The 25,040-nt window shown below is 40.8% G+C and overlaps 2 protein-coding genes and 1 long non-coding RNA gene across 7 annotated transcripts in view; 1 reads left to right on the forward strand and 2 right to left on the reverse strand.

Moving 5' to 3' along the window:
* Positions 1 to 16,449, reverse strand: si:ch211-203k16.3 (techylectin-5B). Its single transcript, XM_058056359.1, has 12 exons — positions 16,143 to 16,449; positions 14,440 to 14,559; positions 5,789 to 5,943; positions 4,616 to 4,771; positions 4,353 to 4,553; positions 3,298 to 3,513; positions 2,767 to 2,886; positions 2,490 to 2,604; positions 2,255 to 2,392; positions 1,293 to 1,509; positions 1,020 to 1,215; positions 1 to 946 (listed from the first exon to the last, which is right to left on the reverse strand). Exons 5-12 carry the CDS (start codon positions 4,497 to 4,499, stop codon positions 800 to 802), a joined length of 1,296 nt encoding a protein of 431 aa, XP_057912342.1. The 5' UTR covers positions 4,500 to 4,553; positions 4,616 to 4,771; positions 5,789 to 5,943; positions 14,440 to 14,559; positions 16,143 to 16,449; the 3' UTR covers positions 1 to 799.
* LOC131106875 (potassium channel subfamily K member 2-like) overlaps positions 15,643 to 25,040 on the forward strand; it is a 13,449-nt gene continuing 4,051 nt past the window's right edge. The window contains exons 1-7 of one of the 3 annotated variants that reach the window (XM_058056355.1): positions 15,643 to 15,755; positions 16,232 to 16,539; positions 18,003 to 18,333; positions 19,363 to 19,480; positions 21,066 to 21,226; positions 23,777 to 23,972; positions 24,334 to 24,476. In XM_058056355.1, the coding sequence (XP_057912338.1) occupies positions 16,529 to 16,539; positions 18,003 to 18,333; positions 19,363 to 19,480; positions 21,066 to 21,226; positions 23,777 to 23,972; positions 24,334 to 24,476 (960 nt within the window). In that variant the 5' untranslated portion in view covers positions 15,643 to 15,755; positions 16,232 to 16,528. Of the gene's footprint in view, positions 15,756 to 16,157; positions 16,540 to 18,002; positions 18,334 to 19,362; positions 19,481 to 21,065; positions 21,227 to 23,776; positions 23,973 to 24,333; positions 24,477 to 25,040 lie in introns of those variants that run through there. The other 2 variants (XM_058056357.1, XM_058056356.1) reach the window with 2 other exon arrangements.
* LOC131106877 (uncharacterized) overlaps positions 17,465 to 25,040 on the reverse strand; it is a 13,472-nt gene continuing 5,896 nt past the window's right edge. Inside the window, exons 3-5 of one of the 3 annotated variants that reach the window (XR_009120159.1) lie at positions 24,373 to 24,465; positions 19,257 to 19,517; positions 17,465 to 18,362 (exon numbers count right to left, since the gene is read on the reverse strand). This is a non-coding gene — a long non-coding RNA (uncharacterized LOC131106877). The remainder of the gene's footprint in view (positions 18,363 to 19,256; positions 19,518 to 24,372; positions 24,466 to 25,040) is intronic. The other 2 variants (XR_009120158.1, XR_009120157.1) reach the window with 2 other exon arrangements.

A 25,040-nucleotide genomic window follows, 5' to 3' on the forward strand; every position in this document is an offset into this window, starting at 1 on the left:
GTGAGGTGGGGGGGGGGGGGGGGGTAGTGAAAGGGGTCCTTTTAAGCCTGCACGAGGATTTAGCTTCAGGTGCAGCTGGATAGTAAAGTCCACAGCAATTGAAGTGGTGTGAAATGCTTTAAAGAAGTGATACTGTAATAAGGAACCATTACTGGAATATCGCATGTATTGCAGATGGGTATTATGCAATAGCCATGTAAGGATACTACAAGTCCGAGAGTGCATTTATGTCTCTTCAGGTTCAAAGCAGGACACAGCATCCCTTGAGGGTCAAAGTGTTACATGGACCACCTCCATTTTTAGGGGGGTATGCAAGTAACTTTGGTCCTCAGTGATCTTCTGTCATGCACCCCTCGGGGTCGGAGTGCCATTTTGGGTAGTCCTAAAATACATTTCATTCATTCATGATGAATGAATGAAATATATGCCTCGGCCACCAATGGCCATGCCTCTGCAGATGGCGACCTAAACCAGTTTCCTACAATAATAATCGCATTATAATTATTTCAGTCGCACTCCTTTATTAGTAGTTGTGTTCAATTTTAATTTAAAATCATTTCTTTGGATCTGTGTTTTTTTTTTTCTATTTGCTAATAAAAATATTTCTTAAAAAGCACAACTATCTAGAGGTAGAAAATAAAAGTACAAAATACATTCACTTTCCATGCTGCCGCCATAGACAATTACCCAGAAATAACGCAAAAGTATGTCCAAAAAGATGCAGTATAAAAATAGTCCACAGTCGGTCTATTGAGATCTGCATTACCGTACAATCAATGGTGTCACGGTTGACGACGCTTTACGGAGACAAACGCTTCCGGAAGGTGCGGGGTCGGATCATCATGCTGACTTTGCGAAGGGAATAATAGTCCGAGTCTCTCCATGAGTGCCAGACTATCCCATCAGGACCCAGGTGACCTCGACCTTTAGGTGTGTAATGGCCTCCCTGCAGGACATACACAGGTGTCATATTGTCACTCATGGTGTTGTTAAGTCATGGAGGTGTTTTAGGCTTTTACCCTGTAGTAGACGCCATTAAGATGAGCATAGAAGCACTGACTGTACCACCATCCGCCATGCGAAATCTCAGCACAGATGTCACCGCTGTCGGGTGTGCTGAAGCTCTGCTTGTCGTGGTACCACCCGAACGAGTCCTGCACGGTGCCGCTGAAGCCCGACACGTGGAGACGGTACCGATGCTCCTCATCTTCTATACTGTGCAACAAGATAACAAGCGTACTCTACGGCACCAATGTCTCTTGTTTAAACGTTCTTTGCGTGACGACGCCCACCTGAAGCTCTGATACACCGCATGCTTGTGCTTGTTGCTCCAGTCTTCCAGGTCTACGCGGAGGCTGTAGTCGCCCTGCGTGCTCAGGTCGTGGATGTGGTCGTTACCCAGCCAGAACTCGGAGTGCAGGTCGCCGAAGCCGTGCCTGTACTCCCTCCAGCTGCGGTCGAAGCTCACCGAGCCATCTAACCGTCGCTGGATCACCGTCCAACCGCCACCTGTTGCACAAAAACCAAGAATGCAAGATGGAGAAGTTCAGAAATGATGGGACACTGGGAATTAATGCCGATCCACACAAGAAAACTAGTTAATATGAGCTAGCTAACAACAGCTATTTTGACTATGAAGCCCTAACGAAAGAAATAAAACCTAACAACATCGCATGGTTTGGTACATGCGGTGATCATGCAAGAACACATCCCGCCATATTTTGATTATTTAAAACCCTACCCAAACTTCTTTTGTCGGTGCATTGATGCACATACTTATACTAGTTTTGTCAACATCGGCGACAATTTATGATGTCCAATCTTATTGGGATGGCTGTATCTTCCAGCACAAGATGTGCTGACGGCAAACGAGCATCTTGTTGAGACTTGCAGTTAGCGAGGCGTCGTGTTCTAAATAGTTTTTCCTGTCAGATGCTACAATAATAATACAATCACTGTAGCTTGGTTAATATACAAGTAAGTTATGGAAATGGAACACTGTTTTTTAGTGCGGGCGTAGCATCAAAATAGGTATTTCCTATGACATCCGTTGTTAGCTAGCTCATATTAACTTGTTTTCTGATGTTATAATGCACAGAAAAGAGTGACATATGTGTTCATGTTTCACATAAGGATTATGAATGATGGGCCAAAGGGTACACAATGCAAGGATGAAGCTGAAATTTAGCTTTTCTGTTTCCTGTTATACTTCCAGCCTCTTGTGGAGGTTTGTTGGTCCGTCAACGTGACTTACCATCTGTGTCCATATCACAGTAGACCTCCACAGGCATGGCCGCTAGCGATGGCACCACAGTGTATAAGCCTGACCTCCTGACTCCATTGTAGTAGATGGATGCACAGTCTATAGGGCAGTTCCTCATGTGCTGGATTTCTGAGGAACCAACAACAACAAATGACCAGGTGGGCAGCAATACAAGGTTTTTAGCACCCTCTGCTGGAAGACTGTGGTACTTTTGCATTTCTCCTACCTGGATGCAAGGCCTCGTGGGAGCTCATGAGAGGGTTGGGACGGACGATGTTGATCAAACAGCCAGGACTCCTCTTAACTCTCTCCACCAGCAGGGTGAGATTGTGAACTTCGTTCTGGAAGTAAATGGACGCACACGTAAAAGAAAGTCAAACTAGGAATACAGCAGATGAGCATCCTTATGACGTCGGCTCTACACCAAACATGCTCTCTTCTACTGTGGAGTTGCATCATCACCTCTTTGTGCCTCACAAGAAGAAACAGATATGGGCTGATACCTGCAAGTTTAGGATGAGGGTGCCCTGCAGATGCAGCAAGGTGCTGGCCTCGGCGTAGTGCACCTCCAGGTCGTGAAAACGTCGCTCCAAGGTGGCGTTAAAATGGCTCTTGTCTTCATGCTGAAAGCACACGCTCGTTAGATACTGTTGGGAATCGTAACGTTAACAAGGTCCGCTGGTGCTGTGCAGGACAAACGGGCGTGGTGAATGAGTTATCCCAAGATGGGACGATACCAGCTCCCGTTGCTGCGTAGCCCGCGGCCCTGTGTGCAACATACATATCACATTAGTCCACCTTTGGCTGTCTCTGCCTATTGGCTCAGTGGATCATGGCGCATGAGGCAACACGTGGTGGAGAAGGACGCCTAATCCTGTTAAGTTACCAAGGTCAAGGACATGGTAGTAGTAGGTGTAGCGAAGGCAGCCTAAGGACATTATCGCAATAGCACTTGCTACAATCATATTATATGTCCTTACAAGTCAAACACACACAAACACAACACACCTCTCACTCCAAACTAGAAGCGTCACCTGCAGCTCGAAGACCTTGAGGCGATGCCGGTGGTTCCTCAGCTCCTCCTGTAGCTCCGAGATGGTCTCCTTCAAAGCCACGATCTGCTGCTTCCTCTCCTCGTTCTCGTGCAGCCAGTAGGACACCTCATCCGTGCAGCGGAACATGTCAGGGCACCTCTGCTCGTCCAGTTGGGGTAGCGTGGCAACCAGTCGGCACATGCCGTCCTCCATCACCTGCACGCCCACGGGAGAAGGTCCATGGAGTCATTATGCATGCTATTTGTGTTGGATTGCCTTATTTCATGCTCCGTTTTTTTTTTTATTAGACTCACTCCTGTGTCAAGACAAGCATGATAACTAGCCACAACTTTCTACCCGGTAACAAAGTAAAAAAAAAAAAGAAAAAACAAATGTATATAAAATGTAAAAAAATAAAATAAAGCGTAATCATCATGATTAATTAAAATTGTAGAAACTACTAAATGATGTAACAACAGTAAGGAAAATAATACAACAAAACAAAACATTTGTATTAAAAATAAAAATTGTGAATAATATACATAGTGTAGAATAGTATACATAAATGTACATATTTTTATTTTTAATATATGAGCTTGCATTACAACTACTAAAGGATGTAACAACAGTAAGGAAAATAATACAACAAACAAAACATTTTTAAAAATAAAAATTGTGAATAATACACATAGTCAGTGTAGAATAGTATACATAAATGTACATATTATTTTTATTATTAATAAATGAGCTTGCATTACAGAAATTCTTATGATTACTAAATAAAATTGCTTTAAAATAATAAAAATATAGAGCATGATGATGATTATGGAGCATGTACATGTTATTATTCAATTAGCTTGTAAGATAGCTATTGTTATTAATACTACTTTATGAATAACTAGTAAATAAAAGTGTGTTTTCATCATGTGTGCCCTGACAGATTAAACCGCATTGGCCCTATTAGATAAATGAAAAGAAAATAAACCAATTAAAAGCAGCATCACCTCCACTCGCCGGCCACATTGGGCTGCGACCGATGTAAACGGCGTCCTTACCTGGTTGGTGTACTCCCCACACTGGGTGCCCCCGCCATTGCGCGGCGTGGTGGCATTGACCCGGTCCCCCGTAGCTCCCGAAAGGAGCACCGTGAAGGCACAGAGCGCCGAGCACACCCCCCATCGAGGAAGGTTAGGGCTGGACATGGCTGCTGGTTACAGGTCCCGCGTCTTCCGCAGGTGAGGCCCGACTAGCTCGGCCTGCGGTGAGACAGCAATGTCATATTTGACGTTTTTGATGAAAAAGCTAAATGTTTACTGACCTTGGTGCCAGATGAACTCCAACCCTGTCCCCGGCCCACTTTTGGCTGAGGGGTTGTCTCCATGGTACACTTCTCTTTCTGGTTGGTATCACTCTCCCCTCTGTGTGCGGCTTGCTTTGCTTTACTTTCCCGAGACATCTTAGTCCCATAATCCACCTGTAAGAGGATTCAGGGGGAGTGAGAGAGAGGAAATCATGGGAGAACCAGCAGAAACATTCCCAGGCTTTTCAATTCATCAACTGTTTGACGTTAAAACCCTTGATCTGTCCGATATACTTATCACTTTCAAGATTGTCCAAATGTGACTTACAAAAATCATATTCAAGAAATCTAATCATATTGAAAATGGATGTTATGATAATCCAAATATGTTAATATAAACAAACCTCAGAATGAAAATAATTGAATTATGTTCATTGATTCAATATTCCATGTTATTCCCCAGCTCCTATGCAGAGAAGCTATGTGCTAACAAGGGTCCAGGTGAGTGGGAGTATGATGGATGCTTATCCTATTACGGCTCCAAGCTGTTAGTTCTGCCTATACTTGGAGAACACTGCCAAAGACGCCGCCATTTGATAGCCCATTAGCCGTACTGTACCATGGCTGCATGTTGAATAGCTCCTTTAATGCAGTGATACAGACAGATGTGCTAACGTGCAGCAAGTGTGGAAATCTTTACAGCCACACGATGGCGCCAGAGTGCAACTTTGTTCATCTCTGACGTTGCTGTGAGTGCTTTTGAACCACAAACTATAGCATTATTATTAGTGGGCACATCTAATCTCTGCTTATACAGAATACATAATCATACTCAATAAACAAAAGCTTAAATGCTTGTTTATCCATAAAAGTATAAAAGCGTGTTGACCACTGATATCATAGACAGGCAACATTATATCTGGGGGAAGGATGGAAAGCTCTCACTTTACTGGTTGGTCCATGAGCTGGCTTGGCTATCTGGTTAAGGCCCCAGAGATTAATTTTGGGGACCTGGGACTGAGATTTGTAGGCTCTTCTGGGAAAAGGTACAATAATAACAACTTGGCTGACATTACCATTTTCCAGCCAGGAAATCCTGAAAGTTGGGATGAATGCTAACACATGACACATTCTGAAATATGCATCCATAACGCCGATTTGCTCCTCGCGAATGATCTGTGTTTAGCGTACCGTGACGTGTTATGGCAGCAGTTATGGAGACATCCACCTTCACAGCATGTGTTGCGTCTCCATCAGCACCGTGAGATCTCCCAACGTTTCATGAACGACCTATTCCTCCCATGACGTCAACCGCATTGTCCAGGGTGGCGGACTGCCTGCTCCTTCTGATGATTGAGAGAGGAGGACACATACATCACAACACAGCACACATTTACCGCCAAATGCGGTTAATGCACTGAGAAAATGATGTTATTATTTACATTATCATAATAAAAATCAGTGAAAAAACATTTTATTTGTATCAATTTCAGTCTTGTGTCTTTTTCCCCCACTTTTCCTGTTTTTAAAAATATATATTTTCCATTCTTAAATAATCTTTATATAGTTTATTGTCCAAATATTATGACTTAAGTCTCATAATATTTTGGTTTTATTTTCAGAATTGTTTGTTTCTCATAATATTCCACCTTAATAAAGTATTTTTTCTTTAATATTTCAGAAGCTATTAAAATAATGTGATTTATCACTCATATTAGGTGTTTTATATTGTAAAATTGGGACTTGTTTTATCATTAGAACACAACTTTTTCAGTTGATATATTAAATTTAATATATTTAAATTACTGCTGTATTTTCAATTTTCTATTTCAACGTTCTTCTTGGAAATTTTCTTCTCATTACTATGGCTTTCGAGCTATAATATTTTGACTTTATACCCGTAATACTACACATTTTCCAAAAATACTTTATTTTGTTTTGGCTTGTTTCTCATAATAATACAACTTCATATATAACATCAATAATTAGAACTGTATGTTTCTAAAATTATCACATTTCTTTCTAACAAAATCACAACATTATTTTCATAAAATGATTTTTAAAAATGTATACTTTTAAAATTACTGCTGATTTTGCCAATTTTACTAGTTTTTTTAAAAAAATGTTTTATTATTCTTGTTATGTATTTCGGCCACACTTTGGTCACCGCAGCATTAAGCACACGTATGTACTAAAAAAAGTTGTGTTTTTGGTGCAAAGTGTCCTTGGTGCGCTTTGTTCCCGTCTCATGTTCTCGACATGGCGGGCCGCCTGTGATAATGACGCACGGCTGACAGAATTGTGGCCATCAGCTGGCGGGTAAATGAATGTATTGTGACTAAATATGCTGAGATAAGTCACAGTTATTCACACTGAATTAGCACAGCAGTGCAGGCTTGTTGCTGAGTGTGTATTATTATATTTTCCCATGAGGCTTAGAAGGACTCCATTACATTACTGTACTACTCTACTCTGCTTCTTCCTACTCCTTTTCGGACGTGTTGAATTGAATTGTGCAACATCTTTCCCTGCATACACTATAAACATAACTATATATTTGTACTACTATAAACCACCATATATCTTGTAAATCATGTTTAAATTGACATGCATAAATGTAATGAAAAAGTTGTGCAAACTAACTGGCATAATACTGTGAGCGCTGACATCCAGTGCCCAGTCATAAATTACATTTTGTCCCGACAGTGCCTTGGTAACCATGGCAACACCCCAGCATGGGCATGAAGGGGGGGTTAATAAGGGGAGGTGCAAGGGGAAAGCGTTTCAGATGCGCTCGGATGAGAGTAAAAAATAAATAAATAAATATATATATATATATATATATATATATATATACACACACACACACACACACAGTACATAGCAGGATGAAAAGGACTTGGCAGTATACAGGTGAGATATGACACCTTGACAGCAAAGGATGCATTTCTCACAATACCCCCCCCCCCATCCTATATGTCTGCATCAAAGCCTACTTGCACCCCCCCCCCTGTCAATCTCACTTCCTTTTAACTTTGAGCTTTACACGCCCACGTCTTTAGTAATCACATGCTTTCTCTCATTTGCATACAGAACCGTGGAATGTGTGTAAGTGTGTGTGTAGGAGTGTGTGTGTGTGTGAGTGCATATTCAGCGTGCCATTATGCAGCCTGGTAATGTGTAATCAGACCTCCCCTGCCAGAATTCCACCTCCCGCCTAAGCGAGGACCATTCCAAGTTTTTATTGGCTTTTTTTCCCCCTATTTTCCAGCAGCAGTAGAATCATCACCTTACTTAAAAGCTCTAGCGATCACATACTCGCTTAAATAAACTTATAGACTATAGAATAGTCTTGATGAACATTTCCACTTCATAGATGCCGGGCCTGGCATCTATATATATATATATATACCGGCACCAGACACCGGACTACAAGTCCACATCAATCACCACAAACTTATCAGCCCATTGGAAATTGCAAGAGGTCATTACTCAATATAAGTCTGACTCACGCTGTCATCTTACAAAAAACACTAAACTCAGCACACAGCAACTTAACACTCAACAGGTATATCTCATTAATATACGTAGATACCAATACAAGTTTAAAATGAAATCAATGTCCTGTGATGCCCTGTAATGCATTCTGTCTGACCAAAGCATTTCATTGGAGTGTTCACTGTATAGAAAATGGATGGATGGCGTTGCAATGCTGCCTCTGTCCACCAGAGGGAGGCTGATGTCATTGCAGCACCCCGGCAGACACCAATGAATGCATTATGGGGAAACTTTTTATTGGTTTATTTTATTGTATTGGTACATGTTTATGTATTAATCTTGCATTTTGAGTGTTAAGTTGCTCTGCTTTGTCATATCGTTATACTATAATATATAATAACGTCCTGCGATTTCCACTGGGTTGGCAAGCTCATCGAATAGTAGTTTCAAAGTTTACCGATTAGATTTTATAAATTTACAGTATGAGGGTCAACTTACACCCCTGATGTACATATACAAGGCACATTAATATAGATCGATTTTTGGGATTTTTCAAAAGTAGTTTACAGGCTGAAAAAGTGTGCTCCCCTGGCTTAGGGGAAACCAGGAAGTGTTTGTTGGGCCGGAATATAAGTATTTTTTACCTCGTCTTACATTCGGTGTCTTGAGATTCACACTTCCGGTACCAAAAAAGGGGTTGTCTTATATTCAGGGCATCTGCCAATGAAAATGATTTAATTTCCTGCCCCAAAAGATTGGTGGTCTAATATTTGGGTCAATACAGTATTTATTCAAGACATAAGACATAAATGGTGTCTACTGTATGAGTGGAGACTACAGAATGATGATATAGCCTTCGCAGAGGTTCTCATTTGGTGATGCAGGTGTACCTAATGAGCTCCCAAACTGCCTTTGTAAAGTTGTCAGACCAAATGCACAGCAAATGGACCCAAAGTGGCCCACGACTAACGACCCATCCATCAAATTAAAAAATGCGCTGCAGGCCAGCTAGCCCAGATGACTCATAGATGACATCAAAAGTCAAATCCCCAACTATCAGCAGTTTGCATTGTTTGCAAACTAACAAAACAGACATGGGCCATAAGCTACCTGATAATCCTTTTGGCTCCGTGATATGCAGCTATCATCCGTCTTATGAAAAACATGCTGCTGCTTGAACATCTGTGGCCCAAATACACACAATCTGTTCTCCTGTCACCTGACACAGTCAGAGGATCATGTTTATGATGATTGGAGGGCTCCAATTAGATAGCCTGCAGCATCAGCACATTCATATGCTTTACGAGGGAGCTTGATTAATTAGTGACCTCCGAACTCCTTCTTGTTTATCGATTCATAGATTCATTCACAAGTGTCAAACTCAAGGCTCAAGGACCGCCATGTCATTTTATGTGGCCCGCAGAAACCTGTAAATAGTAATATTTTTAACATTATAATAATAGTTTTTGTCCTGTCCAGTCATTGGGGCAGATAGTATTATTGATGTCCTTACATACTAAACATATTTGCTCTGTCAGGGAAAAGTGTAAGCTACACCTTCCCTGTTATGTTAGTATTATTTGGCTTTGTTTGATGTTTTTGGAGTGGCCAGAGCAGGAGGGGATAGAAAAGAAGAAAAAATATATACCGGTATGTTTGATTTTTTTATTTAAATTTTTTAATTAAATTACTTTTATTGTATAGTTTTTTTTAATTATTTTAATATTACATTTAAAATTATTTTAATTTTATAGAACGTATTTAAATATATTTATATTGAGTAAAAAATATATTTTTGTTTTCCAAATCCAATAAAATCCAATATAAAATGAATTATATTATAGTACATATTATTATTATTTCTTTAAGCATTTTTTTTTAAATGTGCTGTGCACAACACAAAGCAAAAATGATAATAATGAAGTGTGTCCTAGCATAATGCACATAAATATGGTTTCACAGCTCGAGGTGGCCCTCTTCCGGTACCCATAACTGCAAAGCAGTGAAAACCAGTTTGACGCCCCTGTGTTAAAACAGGGGTGTCCAAACTAAAATCTACAGACTTCAGGGGTACCATTTCGACATGTGTAGAGGTGGAAAATATAAGAGACACTGCTGATGGAGGATGTTATGTAACATGATGGAAGGCAATTTTAACAACAGTGATGGAAGGTTGAAGGTCGCCAAGGTGGCTGGTATACAGATAATAGGTGTTGTCAGTCTCTTTTAAATATTTTTCTACCCCATCCCCAATTGATGACACATTCCTCAAGTCTTGTCTGAATAGAAGGACCAGCAGTCGCAGCTCCACACAAGCAAGACAAGACAAACATACTGTAATTAAATCAATATTCCACAATGCAATTAGGATTATATGTCGGCAAGAAGAGAGAAGGCTAATTGGATTTGTGCAAAGTCTCCACTGACATGCGTCTTCCCGAAAGACAGCAGGCATCAAAATATGTCCTCCCCGTGATTGTAAAAGTCAAAAGTGATGTTCTCTCCCGTGCACTGAGGGCATAGTGTGTTTGGAGAAGATATTACACTGTTCCTATTGCAAATTCTAGGAGAAGCTGTTTTTTCATATTGCTTTTTGATCCAGTTTGAGTGTACTTCGATGTTATGTAAGATAGTACATGCGGCCATTTTTGGCGCCCCCTATGGGTTGTGCTGAAAATGCTTACGATAGGCCATATTCCACTGCAAAACAGCAATAATTTATTAAGAAAAACTGTGATAGAAAGAGGGACGACGGTATTTCACGTGGAACGCAGCATGTGCACGTCTAGACAACTTTACCTCACAGTAAAGTGACGTCCCCATCTGTCAATATTTCGTAACAATGGCCGCTCTTGCTGCCTTTCACACAAAAGGCTCCAAAATGCAACAGCGGCTTTTGTATCATTTTGTGTACTCAGCATGACTCCTAAAAGAGCGGGGGTCGTCACATCGATACGCAAGAGTGAGTCAGCCGGGAGGAAATTGCTTTTGAAAAGTGCACACGAGGAGCATCACATGTTGACAGTAAATACTGTAATGTGTCTCTGCTAAATAGCTGCTATTAGTGCTCATAATTATGTGTCTTATGAAGAGTGTGTACACGTAGATGTAAATGTAGGAACGGGCGCTTTCTTTCATCTTAGGAGGAATCTTCACAAATTTGCAACCAAGGTTGTCTTTTAAATGAATGCTGATGCGACACAATTTCTCTGACTCACTGTCTGTCTTACTATCCATTTGTCCTCATCATGAATAATGGACCAAAAGCTCCACTGCAGACATAGATGAATGTCACACCAGACTGAATAATTGGTCATTTTATCTCATATTTTTGCCTTATTTAACGATCGTTATTAACTTTATGTGGAACATTGCTGGAAATTAGAAGTCCAGACAGGCTAGAATGTTACTCCATTGAACACTGAGCCAATGAGGTTGTATTAGGGCGTTTAGGGGAGCACACTGAAATTGGCTTGCAAAGAAAACATTTACATTTTCTCTCATTTTTACTGTTCATCCATCCATTTTCTATGACGCTTATCTTTACTTGGGTCACAGGGGTATCCTGGAGGCTATCCCAGTTGATTTTGGGCGAGAGCAAACAATCATTCACACCTACCAGCAATTTAGAGTCTCCAATTAACCTAAAATAAACAGAAGAACATCCAGACTCCCAAAAAGACATTTGAACCCAGTAAATACGCTGAACTCCAATACCGACCCATTCACATACATCAGCACGACTTCTTCTTTGGTGTTTGTCTCCCTTCCTACTCTTTAGGAGGTAATATCGGTAGTCAAGACATACCACTTCCACACTGAATGGGAGGAGAACTTTTGTTACACATACCATGGCCGGCTCCATGCAGTGTGATGATAATCTAATGTCATGTCTCAATAATAGTCTTTGTCTTTCAGTATTTTTGGACTAATGATACATCAATACATCTATAATACACCTATAATACATCTAATAAAACATCAACCACGAATCAGCAATCATTTGAAAAGCTAAGACAGAGCAAGGGAGCAATAATCAATGCATTTCGAATCAGCAATCATATATAGGATTCCACTTTGGGAAGGCAAAAAGTGTATTTTCAGTAATATATTGCAGCCAAGGGCTTTGTAGGACTTCAGGAGGTTTGTCACCAGCTGCTTATAATTATCTAAAAAAGTCAATTTCATCGTTGAAATTTCTCTACATGCATGCATATTAAAATTAATGTATTAGAATGGCCAGACAGGCTTGTAGACACACTGTATGTTTTCATAAAGTACCGTTTTTGTCTTCTTTTGCATACATTTCCTATTCTGACCCAATACTGTATCTTGGAAACTATACTGCACTTCTGACGTTTTCTTTATTAGTGACCTAAACCAAGAAAAATGTCACTACTTTTGTACTGGAAGTGTTTTGTGTCATTTTTACCAACAAACACACAAATATTAATGAAAACAATGCCTAATAGCTAGTAGCCAAACACTGTAGCCATGACAGAGCATGGACGGTGCTGGGCGCCCTGAGATCTAAAAGCCCCCATGCCAGTCGCCTCAGTGATGTGTATCACAATGGGTGTTTGAAGTGGTGCTTGAAAGGGCAGCAATAGAAATGTCTGCTCAGTGCTCAGGTGGAACAGTCTGGAATTTCAAGCACCTTGAAGCACCTTTCTAGTATTATTCCCTACATGAAGGATATGCTTTCATACCCCAAGATGCATTCATTTAGGATGGAGGACAATGACGGGCTTCAGTGATCTACATCTAATGATCAACACGCTACCTTGATCCAGCACTTAATGAGCTGCTGGGAAGTTTTGCTTGGAGGGTCTCGAAAGAATAAAGAGAGAGAATAAAACACAAAGCCAGAGGGTGACGAGAAGAGACTTCTATAGTTTTTTTTTTAATAAATCGCAACACTTCACATAACAGCATCCTTGTGCAGAAAGCATCTTATGCAATAGGCATAAAATCACGCTCAGTGATTATTTATAACAATGTACGAAAGACACACTCCGACTTTCTAATCTTGCTACATCAGACAGGATTTTGCCATAAAGTTACACTCCACAACTGTAGGCGGCGCTCTTGTGCTCTACCGGGGTCAGTGTGAGTGGTACTTTGAACTAGATCAGGACCGGAGACGCAACGGATTCAGTGTGAGCCTGAGGTTTACGGGGTAAAAGACTACAAGAATCCATGCCTTCTCACTTCCTGGTTGGTGAGTACTTTTTTTTCCGGCTTAAAAATGCACTAAACGTGTTCTCTTCTATTGTGGAGTTACATCATCACCTCTTTTTGCCTGCAGCGCAAAAAACAACAACAAAAAAAACAACCTAAAACACAACTAAATACAACTGATCATCAATATATTCCATGCATTTTTTTGTTGTTGAAAATAAAAACTTGAATAATATCATAAAGTTTTATCGTTGTACATATTGACAGTTACAAGTGGCATTCTAAGGGGAGCCACAGCTGCAACAAAAATGAGTTTAACACGCCGGTTTTACACCATTTTTCATTGGAAGTAATGGTGACCTTCAAACTGAGGTACCTACAGCGAACCATGATTATGTGTACCGCTACCCCCCCAATTGGAAATGCATTCATCATCAAATGCAGACATTTGTAGGAGGTGCATATAGTATCTATAAAAGAGTTCAATTAGGACTGTTGGCCTCTCATGTCAAGAAAACCAAACCAAAGCAATTCTCCTGGAAATAAAGATCTGCGCTGGTTGCGGTGATTGTGTCTGCAGGGAATAACATGGCGGGAGTTAAACACGACAAGTCCAATTCACTTCCATGGATTTCCCCAGTCAAGCTCTCAGGTATACGTATTGATTGGTCCGTGATTGTCTCTCAGCGCTGTTTGGCACTCTTCAGTAAATACAAAAGCAACAGTGTGACAAAACGAAGCGGGGGATGGGCATCTGAAAACAGCACAATGAATAAACCTACACACGTGTCAAGATCATGTATGACATGCTGCTGAGGCCCCCGTGTGAGAGCATCATTACATTATCTACCCTGCTGTGCATACATACTTCATGTAGATGGCCTCATAACTCAGCAATAACGTTTGTCCTCTCTGTCAGCCATACCCTTGTAAACCCCTCAAGCACCTTCATTTTTCCTCATTAACCCCCCCGATACAGAGGTGTTCTTGTGATAGTGAAAGTGACACCGACTTCTCAGTGGGAAGCCGAGCAAGGCAGGCACACAAAATCAATCCAAAAGTCAAAAGCCACTTACGGTTCTGTTGAATTTGTCTCATTGAGAATATTCTGCTAAAAATAAGCATCACATGACTGTATGTGTATGAAATAGTTATTTTCATACCTTCCTTTCCAGGTGATGTTCAGCTTTTTCCGACAAGATGACCACAGGAGGTGACCGGTAATAAAATGAGAAGAGCAGCTGGTCTTTGAATGAAGCCCCCCCCCCACACACACAGAGCTCCTGTGGGAACACATGAAGCAGCTATGATTGTAAAACAATGTATAATGAAGTCTATTTAATTACTATCTAAGGCTGTTTGAATATTACACTACATTACTGAGTGGATGAGTCATGTTACTTTAATGTCTTTTAAAGTTATTGGTTTTCTCGCTGCTATTTATGCTTGCATGATTTATTAGTTGTCTCTCTGAGGCAGACCAGCCAGTTGCTACTAGTTGTTTTTTTATCTTAGCAATATCAGTTTTAATAGATGCTGCTGCCAGAGAGTGTCTGTGTAACAACAACAAATCACTCTCAAGAGTCACTGACAAAACTACACACAAATATAAACAATAACAGCCATAAAGAAAGTATATTACGGGAAGAAAAGCTCTTGGGATTAAAAGAAATACCGCAAACAAACTGCATCAGACCCCCTGAGGATTAACATCCAGTAGAACTAAAGGATATTTGACTTTATATTATTTCAAGTCTTACCCACAATAAGCAGAAACAGGGTAGTAATATGTTGTCCTTACGTGTTGGTGTCAAAGAACCAAAGGCAAAGTGGCGCCCGTGTCAGACAATTCAATTAGCATCAGTTGTTCTTTTGGCAAATATGATCAATAAAATCAGAAGTCACAGCTGATCTCACAACTCGTAATAAAATTTGACAAAAATCCCAATCCGTGGTCAACATCTGACCAAAATATGCTCTTTAATTCTCTCCACTTATCCATTTGTTTAATTCAATATACCACAGACTGCATGTACTGCACATACATGGACCAGTGATAGCAAAAGGAACGCATAAATTGCAAATATCTAAGAGGAAATGTGCCTCTACCTCTTGTGTGTGACAATGGTGCTCTTTAAAAATAGAAATAAAGCTTCCCAATAACGTCCTATTACTTTTACTGCATAGTTTTCAGTTTTCCTATGACCAAAAATCAGCGTGAACACTGGACAAATCTCACCAGGTTTATTTTCTTGTCCACATAAATGTGAAACATACTGGGTGATACTGTTCAACTCCAGTCCTGTAGGTGGCGTTGATGCATCTTATATTGGCTGCCACTGCCAACTGACCCTTTTTCCTATAGTACCTACTCGACCCAACATGACACTATTAACTATTAAATATTGTATATTTTCCAAAACAATATTCGTGGTCAATACCATATGATGTGGTAGTGACGACTACGAGAGGTTGAGAGGTTTGTCATTGCTAACTTTTTTTATGCTAATGTTAGCTTACCTGTTGATGTACCTGCATTCCACAGTCTCAATTTTGCTTTAGCGCTCCATTTACTATATATTTATTTGCTATATATATATATATATATATATATATATATATATATATATATATATATATATATGCTGTCCGATTAAACTTGTCTCCTTACAACGAATAAAAGTAAATAAACACAAGTGACCGTCATTCGTTCTCCATTACGGTTTGATAACATAGCAGCTATGCTATTCGTAAGCTATGCCAAACCTGGTGCGTTCAATGTTTTTCGGACTATAGTGAAGACTGAAGTGTGAAAACTGACAAACATTTTGAGACAATTGTTGAATCGGAGCTCACTGCCTTTTACCTTGCAGTATCTTAATTGCAGTGCGAAGTTGCTCCGGTCTCTCAGTCGCCCTCTCTCTCTCTCCCACTCTCTCCAATTCGCACGTTCAGACGGGTTTGCAAGTACCCACCCACCACTAGATCCACCATGCTTCATCGCAACACCTGCAGAGATTTCACGGGTAACATTCGCTTGCTTTACGCATCACCTCGGCGTGTCTAGCAGGTTTGGAACAGCATGTCCTGGGTGGATTTTTCTCCCCAATGCTGGAGGCTGCACGCTGGAGCCATGTGGAGCGCGCCCACGTCCCTCCGAGGAGGCAAGCATCGTCACCAACTCCTGTAACGAAGGAAGGGAGACACTTTCTTGGATAAGATCTGTCGAGGCGGGAGCACAAGAGAGAGGAGATGGTAGAGAAGTAAGTGCCAGAAAATTATTTGCCACCAAGCTGCAATCATTTCACATGTTTGCACCATGAGGGAAGGATGCTCAATGGAGATTTACTAGAATTACCCATTTTAATTGTTATAACTTTTTTTTGGTGGCATCTTGCATTTCTATGTTTACATACATATGCATGAGGCAACTTCTTAATATAATATTAATATGATCTTATGAGAAGTTTAATTTCATTTTTATGGTTTTTATTCCATTATATAACATTTAAATGATTCATTCATTTTATGATTTTTATTTCATGTTTTATTTGATTTGCATATTTTAGTATGAGCTGTTAGGGTTATGCAATTGCAACCACAGTTGCAAGCTAAGGCTTGGTTTATTTTATCAATATTTTAACATTTAATGAGCTTCCATTCAGTCTCCTTCATACTCTTGCCACCTAATAGCAACAAGCTCTAGTGCACAGCAGTGTGCAGTATAGGTTATATTTGCAGTAAAAGCATGTGTAACCTGCTCCATTGTGGCTGTCATATTAATAAGCCACAGTCATATTAAATATTAAAAGGGTTATGCAACATTACATGTAGTATTACAAGCTGGAAGTGCATTTGGGTGTATCGAGACCTTCCAGGAAATATAAGGAAAATTGACAAACCCCAGTATGTTTTTTGAAATCTTTATATATATATATAAATATATATATATATATATATATATATATATATATATATCTTATGCATATATTTGAAATAAATATATTTATTAAATGCTACAGATGACAAAAATGATCCAGGAGTATTCTAAAACTTAATAATTTGACTTTTTTTTGTCAGGCCAATTGTTGCTAGGTCCGACAGAGTATTAGGGCTATATCGAGAGAAAAAAATAAAGTATATCTAGAAATAAAGTTGTAAATTTATGAGAAAAAATTGTAATATTACAAGTAAAGTCGTAAATTTACAATAAAGTCATAATATTGCATGAACAAAGTTGTACATGTATGACAAAAATTACAGAAATAAAGTTGGAAATTAGCGAGGAAAAAATGTTAATATTACGAGAATAAAGTGGCAAATTTACAACAAGTAACTCATAATATTATGAGAAAGTTGTAAATTTATAATAGTCATATAATATTACATGAATGAAAGTTGTTTACATGTACAACAAAAATTACAGAAATAAAGTTGGAAATTTGCAAGAAAAAATGTTAATATTACGAGAATAAAGTTGTGAATTTACGACAAATAACTCATAATATTATGAGAATAAAGTGGGAAATTTATGACAAAACGCTGTTAATGTTACAGAAATCAAGTCATAAATTTATGAGAGAAAGTGGTAATATTACAAGAATGAAGTTGGAAATTTACGAGAAAAAAAAATCACTGCTCTGTATGAAATATAGAAGAAAAAGCACCATCTGGTGTGGCAGAGTGTCCATTAATGGATGATAAATTGATCCACATTATTAATCAGTTCCGTCCCCCCAGTGGCCGCACCTGACCTCCTTGACCCTAAGTCCGCCGCCCAGAACTCCAAGCCCCGCTTGTCGTTCTCGGCCAAGCCGGTGGTGCTGACGTGCCCGGACGACGACGAGTGTGACACCCGCACCACCGTCATGAGGTGGAAAACCGTGTCGGCCATCTTCTTCCTGGTTGTGCTGTATCTCATCATCGGCGCCACGGTGTTCCGGGAACTGGAGCAGCCGCACGAGAGCTCCCAGAAACTGGCCATCCTTGCGGAGAAGCTGGAGTTCTTGGCCGTGCACGCCTGTGTCAACTCCTCAGAGCTGGAGGATCTGGTCAAGGTAGGGTGGGACATTTGAAGGCGCTATTTCTACATAAAAACCACAACAAACAGTCATAGTTTCAGTATGGTAACCATAATTAAATAAGATAGCCCACACTCTTTATGACGATTACATTTGAAGTCTTCTCATGATTTGATGCATTAAAATGCATGTATAAAATATGAATTTTAATAGACGGTATTAAAATGTATAGTTTTACCATACATTGGAGGAAAGAAAGTGTAAATTCAAGTCGTTAATGATGGATTGAATTGTAGTCCCAAATCCAATTTTTCCATTTTAAAATATTCAATAACCCCGCCTCTCGCACAAAGACAGTTGGGATAGGCTCCAGCACCCACCGCGACCCTTGAGGATAAGCAGTAGAAAATGAAAGAATGAATGAATATATTCAATAATGATAAGTTGCCTTTTCAGAGCTCTCATTTAGTTGCATCAATGTGAACCCGAGGCGCCATAATTGGTTGTATATTTATTTCTCTCTCGTTTGAAAAAGAAAAAAAAAAGCTTTCATGCACACAGAGGAATGTCTTCTCTTCATTATAAAGAGAGAGAACGTGGATTTGTGTGTGCCGCCTCCCTGGAGCTATCGCTTTGTATTCAGTCTCACTATTGATTTTGTGTATCAGGATAGTCCGGCTAGAGTTAGCCGTAGAGGTGATCCTCGCTTTTTACAGGGGCTACGTTAAGGCGGGGAGCGACCTGTATTGACACAGACGTTCCTTGGTGTATTTAGTCATTACAACTGGAATAGCATATAGTCTATATACATGCATACATACATACAGTACAATCCCTGTACTGTATGGGTTTAGATCATCTTCTCCTTATTATATGAAGAAAAGCAAGAAAGTTACATAATACACTTGACATGCTTGTAATTAGCTGTGCTTGGATGTTTGCATCAGCTGTCAACTCACCCTTGTGAGAATTGATGCACACTGCCAATCTTCTGCACATGCACTAATAACGGCCGTCAATCTATTGTTGTTCCTCTCTATTTTGTTCTTAATTTCCTCGCTCCAGCAAGTGGTTTCTGCGGTTCGAGCAGGTGTGAACCCGTCGGGAAATTCCTTCAACCAGACGAGCCTGTGGGACCTCAGCTCATCCTTTTTCTTTGCGGGAACTGTCATCACCACCATCGGTAAGCCCAGTTCATCCTTCCTCTCCTCGTTCAGCCTCTGGAGGGGGAAGAGAATGAAGATGTTTTAAAGAGTGCTTCAAAATGCAGTCAATTATAAGCAAGCAGTCACAGTGCAATTGTATTGATCATGATGGCAATCAAATTGGCTTTCTGCAGCAGGAAATAACATCCTTGCTTTCTTTGTAATCCTACATAATGCCCCTTTATTCACAATGGCTCATTGCCACTCAATGATGACATCATCATTTCTCCTCTGCAATTACTGGTGAACTTTGACCTCCCTTCATTTCTTCTACCTCCACCTGTTAGAACTGATATAAACTCATGAAACACAATGAATTGATGGCTGTGTGAGTAAACCTCACCGCTCTGGACTTGCAGTTGACAGCTGAGGCTTTTAGCTTGATGGCTAGCGCTTTCAACTCTTTCTGTGGCCCTTGGTTCGAGCAGGGTGGACTGGGTTACATTGAGGCACTGAGCCGGATGAGAGTGATGTTTGGGGGAGGGGGGGGGGGGTATAGTGTCACAGATGTCAGCAGTTGAAAAGCTTTGCCTTTTAAACTCGATGTATGCCCTTTAACTCGATGGCTAGTGCTTTGTTCAAGCAGGGTTGGTTGGACCAGGTGGGTTACAATGGTGCCTTGACCCGGATGAGAGTGAGGTTTGGGGGGTAAGTGTGACGAATTCCAGCAGGGAATCGAGTTGAAAAGCCCTGGCTTTTAGCTAGATGGCTTGCGCTCTCATCTTTTATTCTGTGGACCTTGATTCAAGTCGGGCTGGCTGCACCAGGTGGGTAGTAGGGATGACTCTGCGAGTAACCCTTGACAACACAGGACTTTAGCTAGATGGCTAGCGCTCCCATCTCTTATTCTGTGGACCTTGATTCAAGTAAGGATGGCTATACCAGGCGGGTTGTAGGGATGACTTTGCAAGTAACCGTCACACCCTTGACAACACAGGATTTTAGCTTGATGGCTAGCACGCTCATCTCTTATTCTGTGGACTTTGATTCAAGACGGGCTGGCTGCAGCAGGCGGGTAGTAGGGATGACTCTGCAAGTAACCGGCACACCCTTGACAACACAGGATTTTAGCTAGATGGCTAGCGCTCTCATCTCTTATTGTGTAGACCTTGATTCAAGTAAGGCTGGCTATACCAGGTGGGTTGTAGGGATGACTCTGCAAGTAACCGTCACACCGTTGACAACACAGGAATTTAGCTTGATGGCTAGCGCTCTCATCTCTTATTCTGTGGACTTTGATTCAAGTCGGGCTGGCTATACCAGGCGGGTTGTAGGGATGACTACGCAATCCTCACTTTACTCCCCAAAGTCATTATAAGACACCCTGAAGGTATTTTAGAGACTGATGACTCCATTACAACCCAGTACACACGTCATTAGTCAGACTAAAACAATAATAATTGTTACCCATGTGTAGTTAAATACACTGAGTCACTTTTAAATGATCTCATTGTGTTTTGACTGGAGAGCCATCCTTGTTTACACAGCTGACATTTTTTAATTAAATACCGCCTTCCTGTCGAGTCGAATTAATTAATGTTGTCTACATCTCATCTCTGCTAGGATTTGGGAACACCTCCCCTCACACAGAAGGGGGGCGGATATTCTGCATCATCTACGCCCTAATGGGGATTCCCCTCTTTGGTTTCTTGCTGGCCGGCGTCGGCGATCAACTGGGCACCATCTTTGGGAAAGGCATCGCCAAAGTGGAGAGGATGATCGTGGTGAGGCTGTACTTGTGTGTTATTTCACGACATGGGGAAAAAAGGGCAGATGGCGCAATGTCAAAGAGTCACTGTCAACATCTCTCAGAACCGCAGAAGCACCAAATCAACAGTTGTCTTCGTGCAACTCGTGCACGGCCTGTGCAGAAGCAGCCGATGCAGGTTTTTAAGGGTTGCCATGTCAACAGCCTGCTGGGTACCATAATAAAAGACAGCTTCCTCTGACTTGAAAATGACAGCTGTCTGACTGTTTTGCATCCTAAGCCTGATGCATGAATATCAAATTATGCAACACTTAGCATGTTCAATTAGTCATTCCTGACATTAAATATAAATTCAAGAATATAAATGCATGCAACACCATCTGGCTGGTTGGTTGGTAGCGCCCACAAATCTCACTTGGACTTGGTTAAGCTATCACGATAAATCCCTTATTATATACAGGGTCAGGCAAAATGATGTGACACATTTGTAGCTTAAATAAAAGGCAAATAAAGTAAAGAAACACTTTTTTTTTATTTTCGAAAAGTACATATAATGCCATTTTTTAATTGAATGCCATTTTGCTTTGTTTCGCTATAATGCCAGGTTTTTTTTCAGTTGCTGCCATGAATTGGACTGGTGAGCATCGCGCTTGTGGAAATGTTTATCAAAACAAACGAATCTGTAACTCCAACACAACGAGCATTCCGTTTGCACTTCAATCTTGGTAGACATGATCCCGTACCAGCTCCAAACGCCATCTTGTTATGGGTTACCAACTTCAGAGCTACTGGATCTGCATTGAAACCAAAATCAACCAGCCAACCTTGCACCGCCAGAACTGATTTAATTTTTAAAACATAACGAAACAGTTGTTGGTTAGCGTACAGGCCTCACAGCTAGGAAACCCGGGTTCAATTCCACCCTCGGCCATCTCTGTGTGGAGTTTGCATGTTCTCCCCGTGCATGCGTGGGTTTTCTCCGGCTACTCTGGTTTCCTCCCACATTCCAAAACCATGCTAGGTTAATTGGTGACTCCAAATTGTCCATAGGTATGAATGTGAGTGTGAATGGTTGTTTGTCTATATGTGCCCTGTGATTGGCTGGCGACCAGTCCAGGGTGTACCCCGCCTCTTGCCCGGAGACAGCTGGGATAGGCTCCAGCACCCTGAATGAATGAATAATGAAACAGAATGGCATTATATTTACTTTTCAAAAATAAAAATACTTTTTTGTTTGACTTTATTTGCCTTTTATTTAATCGACAAATGTGTCATATCATTTTGCCTGACCCTGTATAATACGTGATATCAATCGTCAAAACTTTGGTTATCGGACACGCTAAAATTTTGCCTCAGATTTCGTACTCTCGCCTTTTTTGTGCAGTATTGCACACAACTAACTTGTGCGTCTGTCCTGTACTGCAGTATTCTGCAAAATTGATATCCATTTTGTTTTTTTAAACCCGGTATTTAAATACAGCCACAAGTGTTAAGTGTATAATACAGTCATTATTGTGTATTTTGGGGATTGGTTCACTGTTAAATAGATCCAGCATGTTATTGGGCAGGGCTGTCATCCATCAAGGTGGTAGTACGAACCCTGGACAATTAAGTCGTATAATTAATTCAACAGATACATGCCATAAATCATTCAGTAAACAAGAGACTTGATTCAAAGTGTAAGGTTAACAAAAAAAAGTGCATTGAGCTCCATGGCTCTCTTTTATGTTGAAGGTCAAGTACAGTAAGAATTCCCAAATGGTAAATGATTATACATGAAGAGAGCAGCAGGTTCACATCTTCATAATGAGCCAGTGGGAGCTTTCGGTCAGAGCCTCTGCACACCGCTTGCACGTGTGCACGCATGCAAACAGGTTCTTCTGAGAATCACTTAAACGATACACTCAGAAGGTACACAGTACAGTACCTGCGTTGATGCTAAGGTTTCCAGAGTTAACCGCATGATGTTGATTCCTCGGTTCCTTGGCTCAACCCCCCCCCCCACCCCCGTGGGGGTTGCCGTAAACGATGCACAACAAGGTGTTGTAGAAACCACATAAGATGTACCATTGCCTCTAGAGCTTATTAATATTGAGGCAAGGATGACAGCTGTATACTACTTCCTGTCCTGCGCCTGCACTCAGTGTAGCTGTGGGGCTTACATAACTGACGGGGAGGAAAAGGGGGGCAAGATGTTCCAGCAACCTGCTGATAGCAGTCACCTCATGTGGAAAGCCAGTTTTCTCTGGTGTGCTGCAAAGGAACTAACTGCAATAAATCCATGATGGCGTACATGTAATATTTACAGTACCTACCAGATACTATACTTCAGCTGCAGCTCCCATACGTCTTGTGGGAGCTGATTTATTCAAAACTGGTGAAATATTGTACAAGTTTCTCCAGCCGTGACAGAACCCCCCCTCCAGTCCATCATGCTGCCTCTGGTTGGATAAGCAGGTTTTCAGTGTTGTCAATTTTGCTGAAAATGAAGTCTCGTTTGTGTCATCCGTCGCTCATCATGAGTCAGCGTTCCACTCACTGATTCCTATTATTATGTTTCCTCCAGAAATGGAAAGTCAGCCAGACAAAGATCCGTGTAATCTCCACGCTGCTCTTCATCCTGTTTGGCTGTCTCATCTTTGTGGCGCTGCCCGCTGTCATCTTCAAGCACATTGAGGGCTGGAGCACACTGGAGTCCATCTACTTTGTGGTCATCACCCTCACCACCATCGGCTTTGGAGACTTTGTCGCCGGGGAAAAAGGTCCACTGTTTTGAACTTAATAAGTCCCAAACTTTCCATTTTGTAACATCATTTTTGACGACTTTCCCCTAAGAGGGCTTAATGATTATGGGTTAGAGTACAGCATCTGTGCTAACATAGGTAATTCTAAGTAAACAAATCAGGGTTTCATGCGACCCAGTCACTGCACATTGAGCACAGCGCTGCTTTGGCATACATTAAATGACTGCGTCACTGTCTGTGAGTCACTCGGCGGCCCACATCTTTATTAACGGATAATCAGACGTGTTTCAATACAACTTAAACTGCCATCTACTCTGTACTTTCTGCTCTGGTTCTAGAAACCAATACATTGACTCAGTTTGCTGCTGTGATTCTGCAGGTGGTTCAGAGAGTCCAGAATACCTGAAGTACTACAAACCTGTGGTGTGGTTCTGGATCCTGGTGGGCCTGGCCTATTTCGCTGCAGTTCTCAGCATGATCGGAGACTGGTTTCGGGTCATATCCAAGAAAACTAAAGAGGAGGTAAAGCGGGGAAAGCATTTAAGCATGTAAATGGCTAAATGAACTAACTAAAAGAACTAAAATACAAACATAAGGCAGAAGAAAAGAAGCCTTGTGAATGAATGAATGAAGTATTCTACGCTGGCACACAAGCAAAAACTTAGCTTTGAACCTCCGACTAAGGCCCCCTAGGGAACACATGTACCGTGACACAAACTTATTTAATGTTGACTAGCCTACTGCGTTGCCATTACTTTACATTGATGAGACAATAGCCACCGCCGTCCAGAACCGAAAAAGCAAGAAACGTTTGAGTCTGTTATGTTATTTATTTCTAATATGTGTAATTTTCTCGGATTATATCTACTATATTGAGTAATACATATGTAAAGGTGACTATAGGGGTGCTATTTCTTGTCAAGAGGGCTCTAATAATGTGTCATGACTACCAAAATATTATATATATTGATTTTGAATCCTTCTGGTTGGATATTGACTGGAGACTGGAACCAGTTAACCCCGATAAACTAGGGCCGACTGTAGAAATATCAGAAGTGTTCTCATAAAATGAAGGCAACATCAAAT

This window comes from Doryrhamphus excisus, chromosome 19 (assembly GCF_030265055.1).
Source record: "Doryrhamphus excisus isolate RoL2022-K1 chromosome 19, RoL_Dexc_1.0, whole genome shotgun sequence".
In the NCBI taxonomy this organism is placed as follows: Eukaryota; Metazoa; Chordata; class Actinopteri; order Syngnathiformes; family Syngnathidae; genus Doryrhamphus; species Doryrhamphus excisus.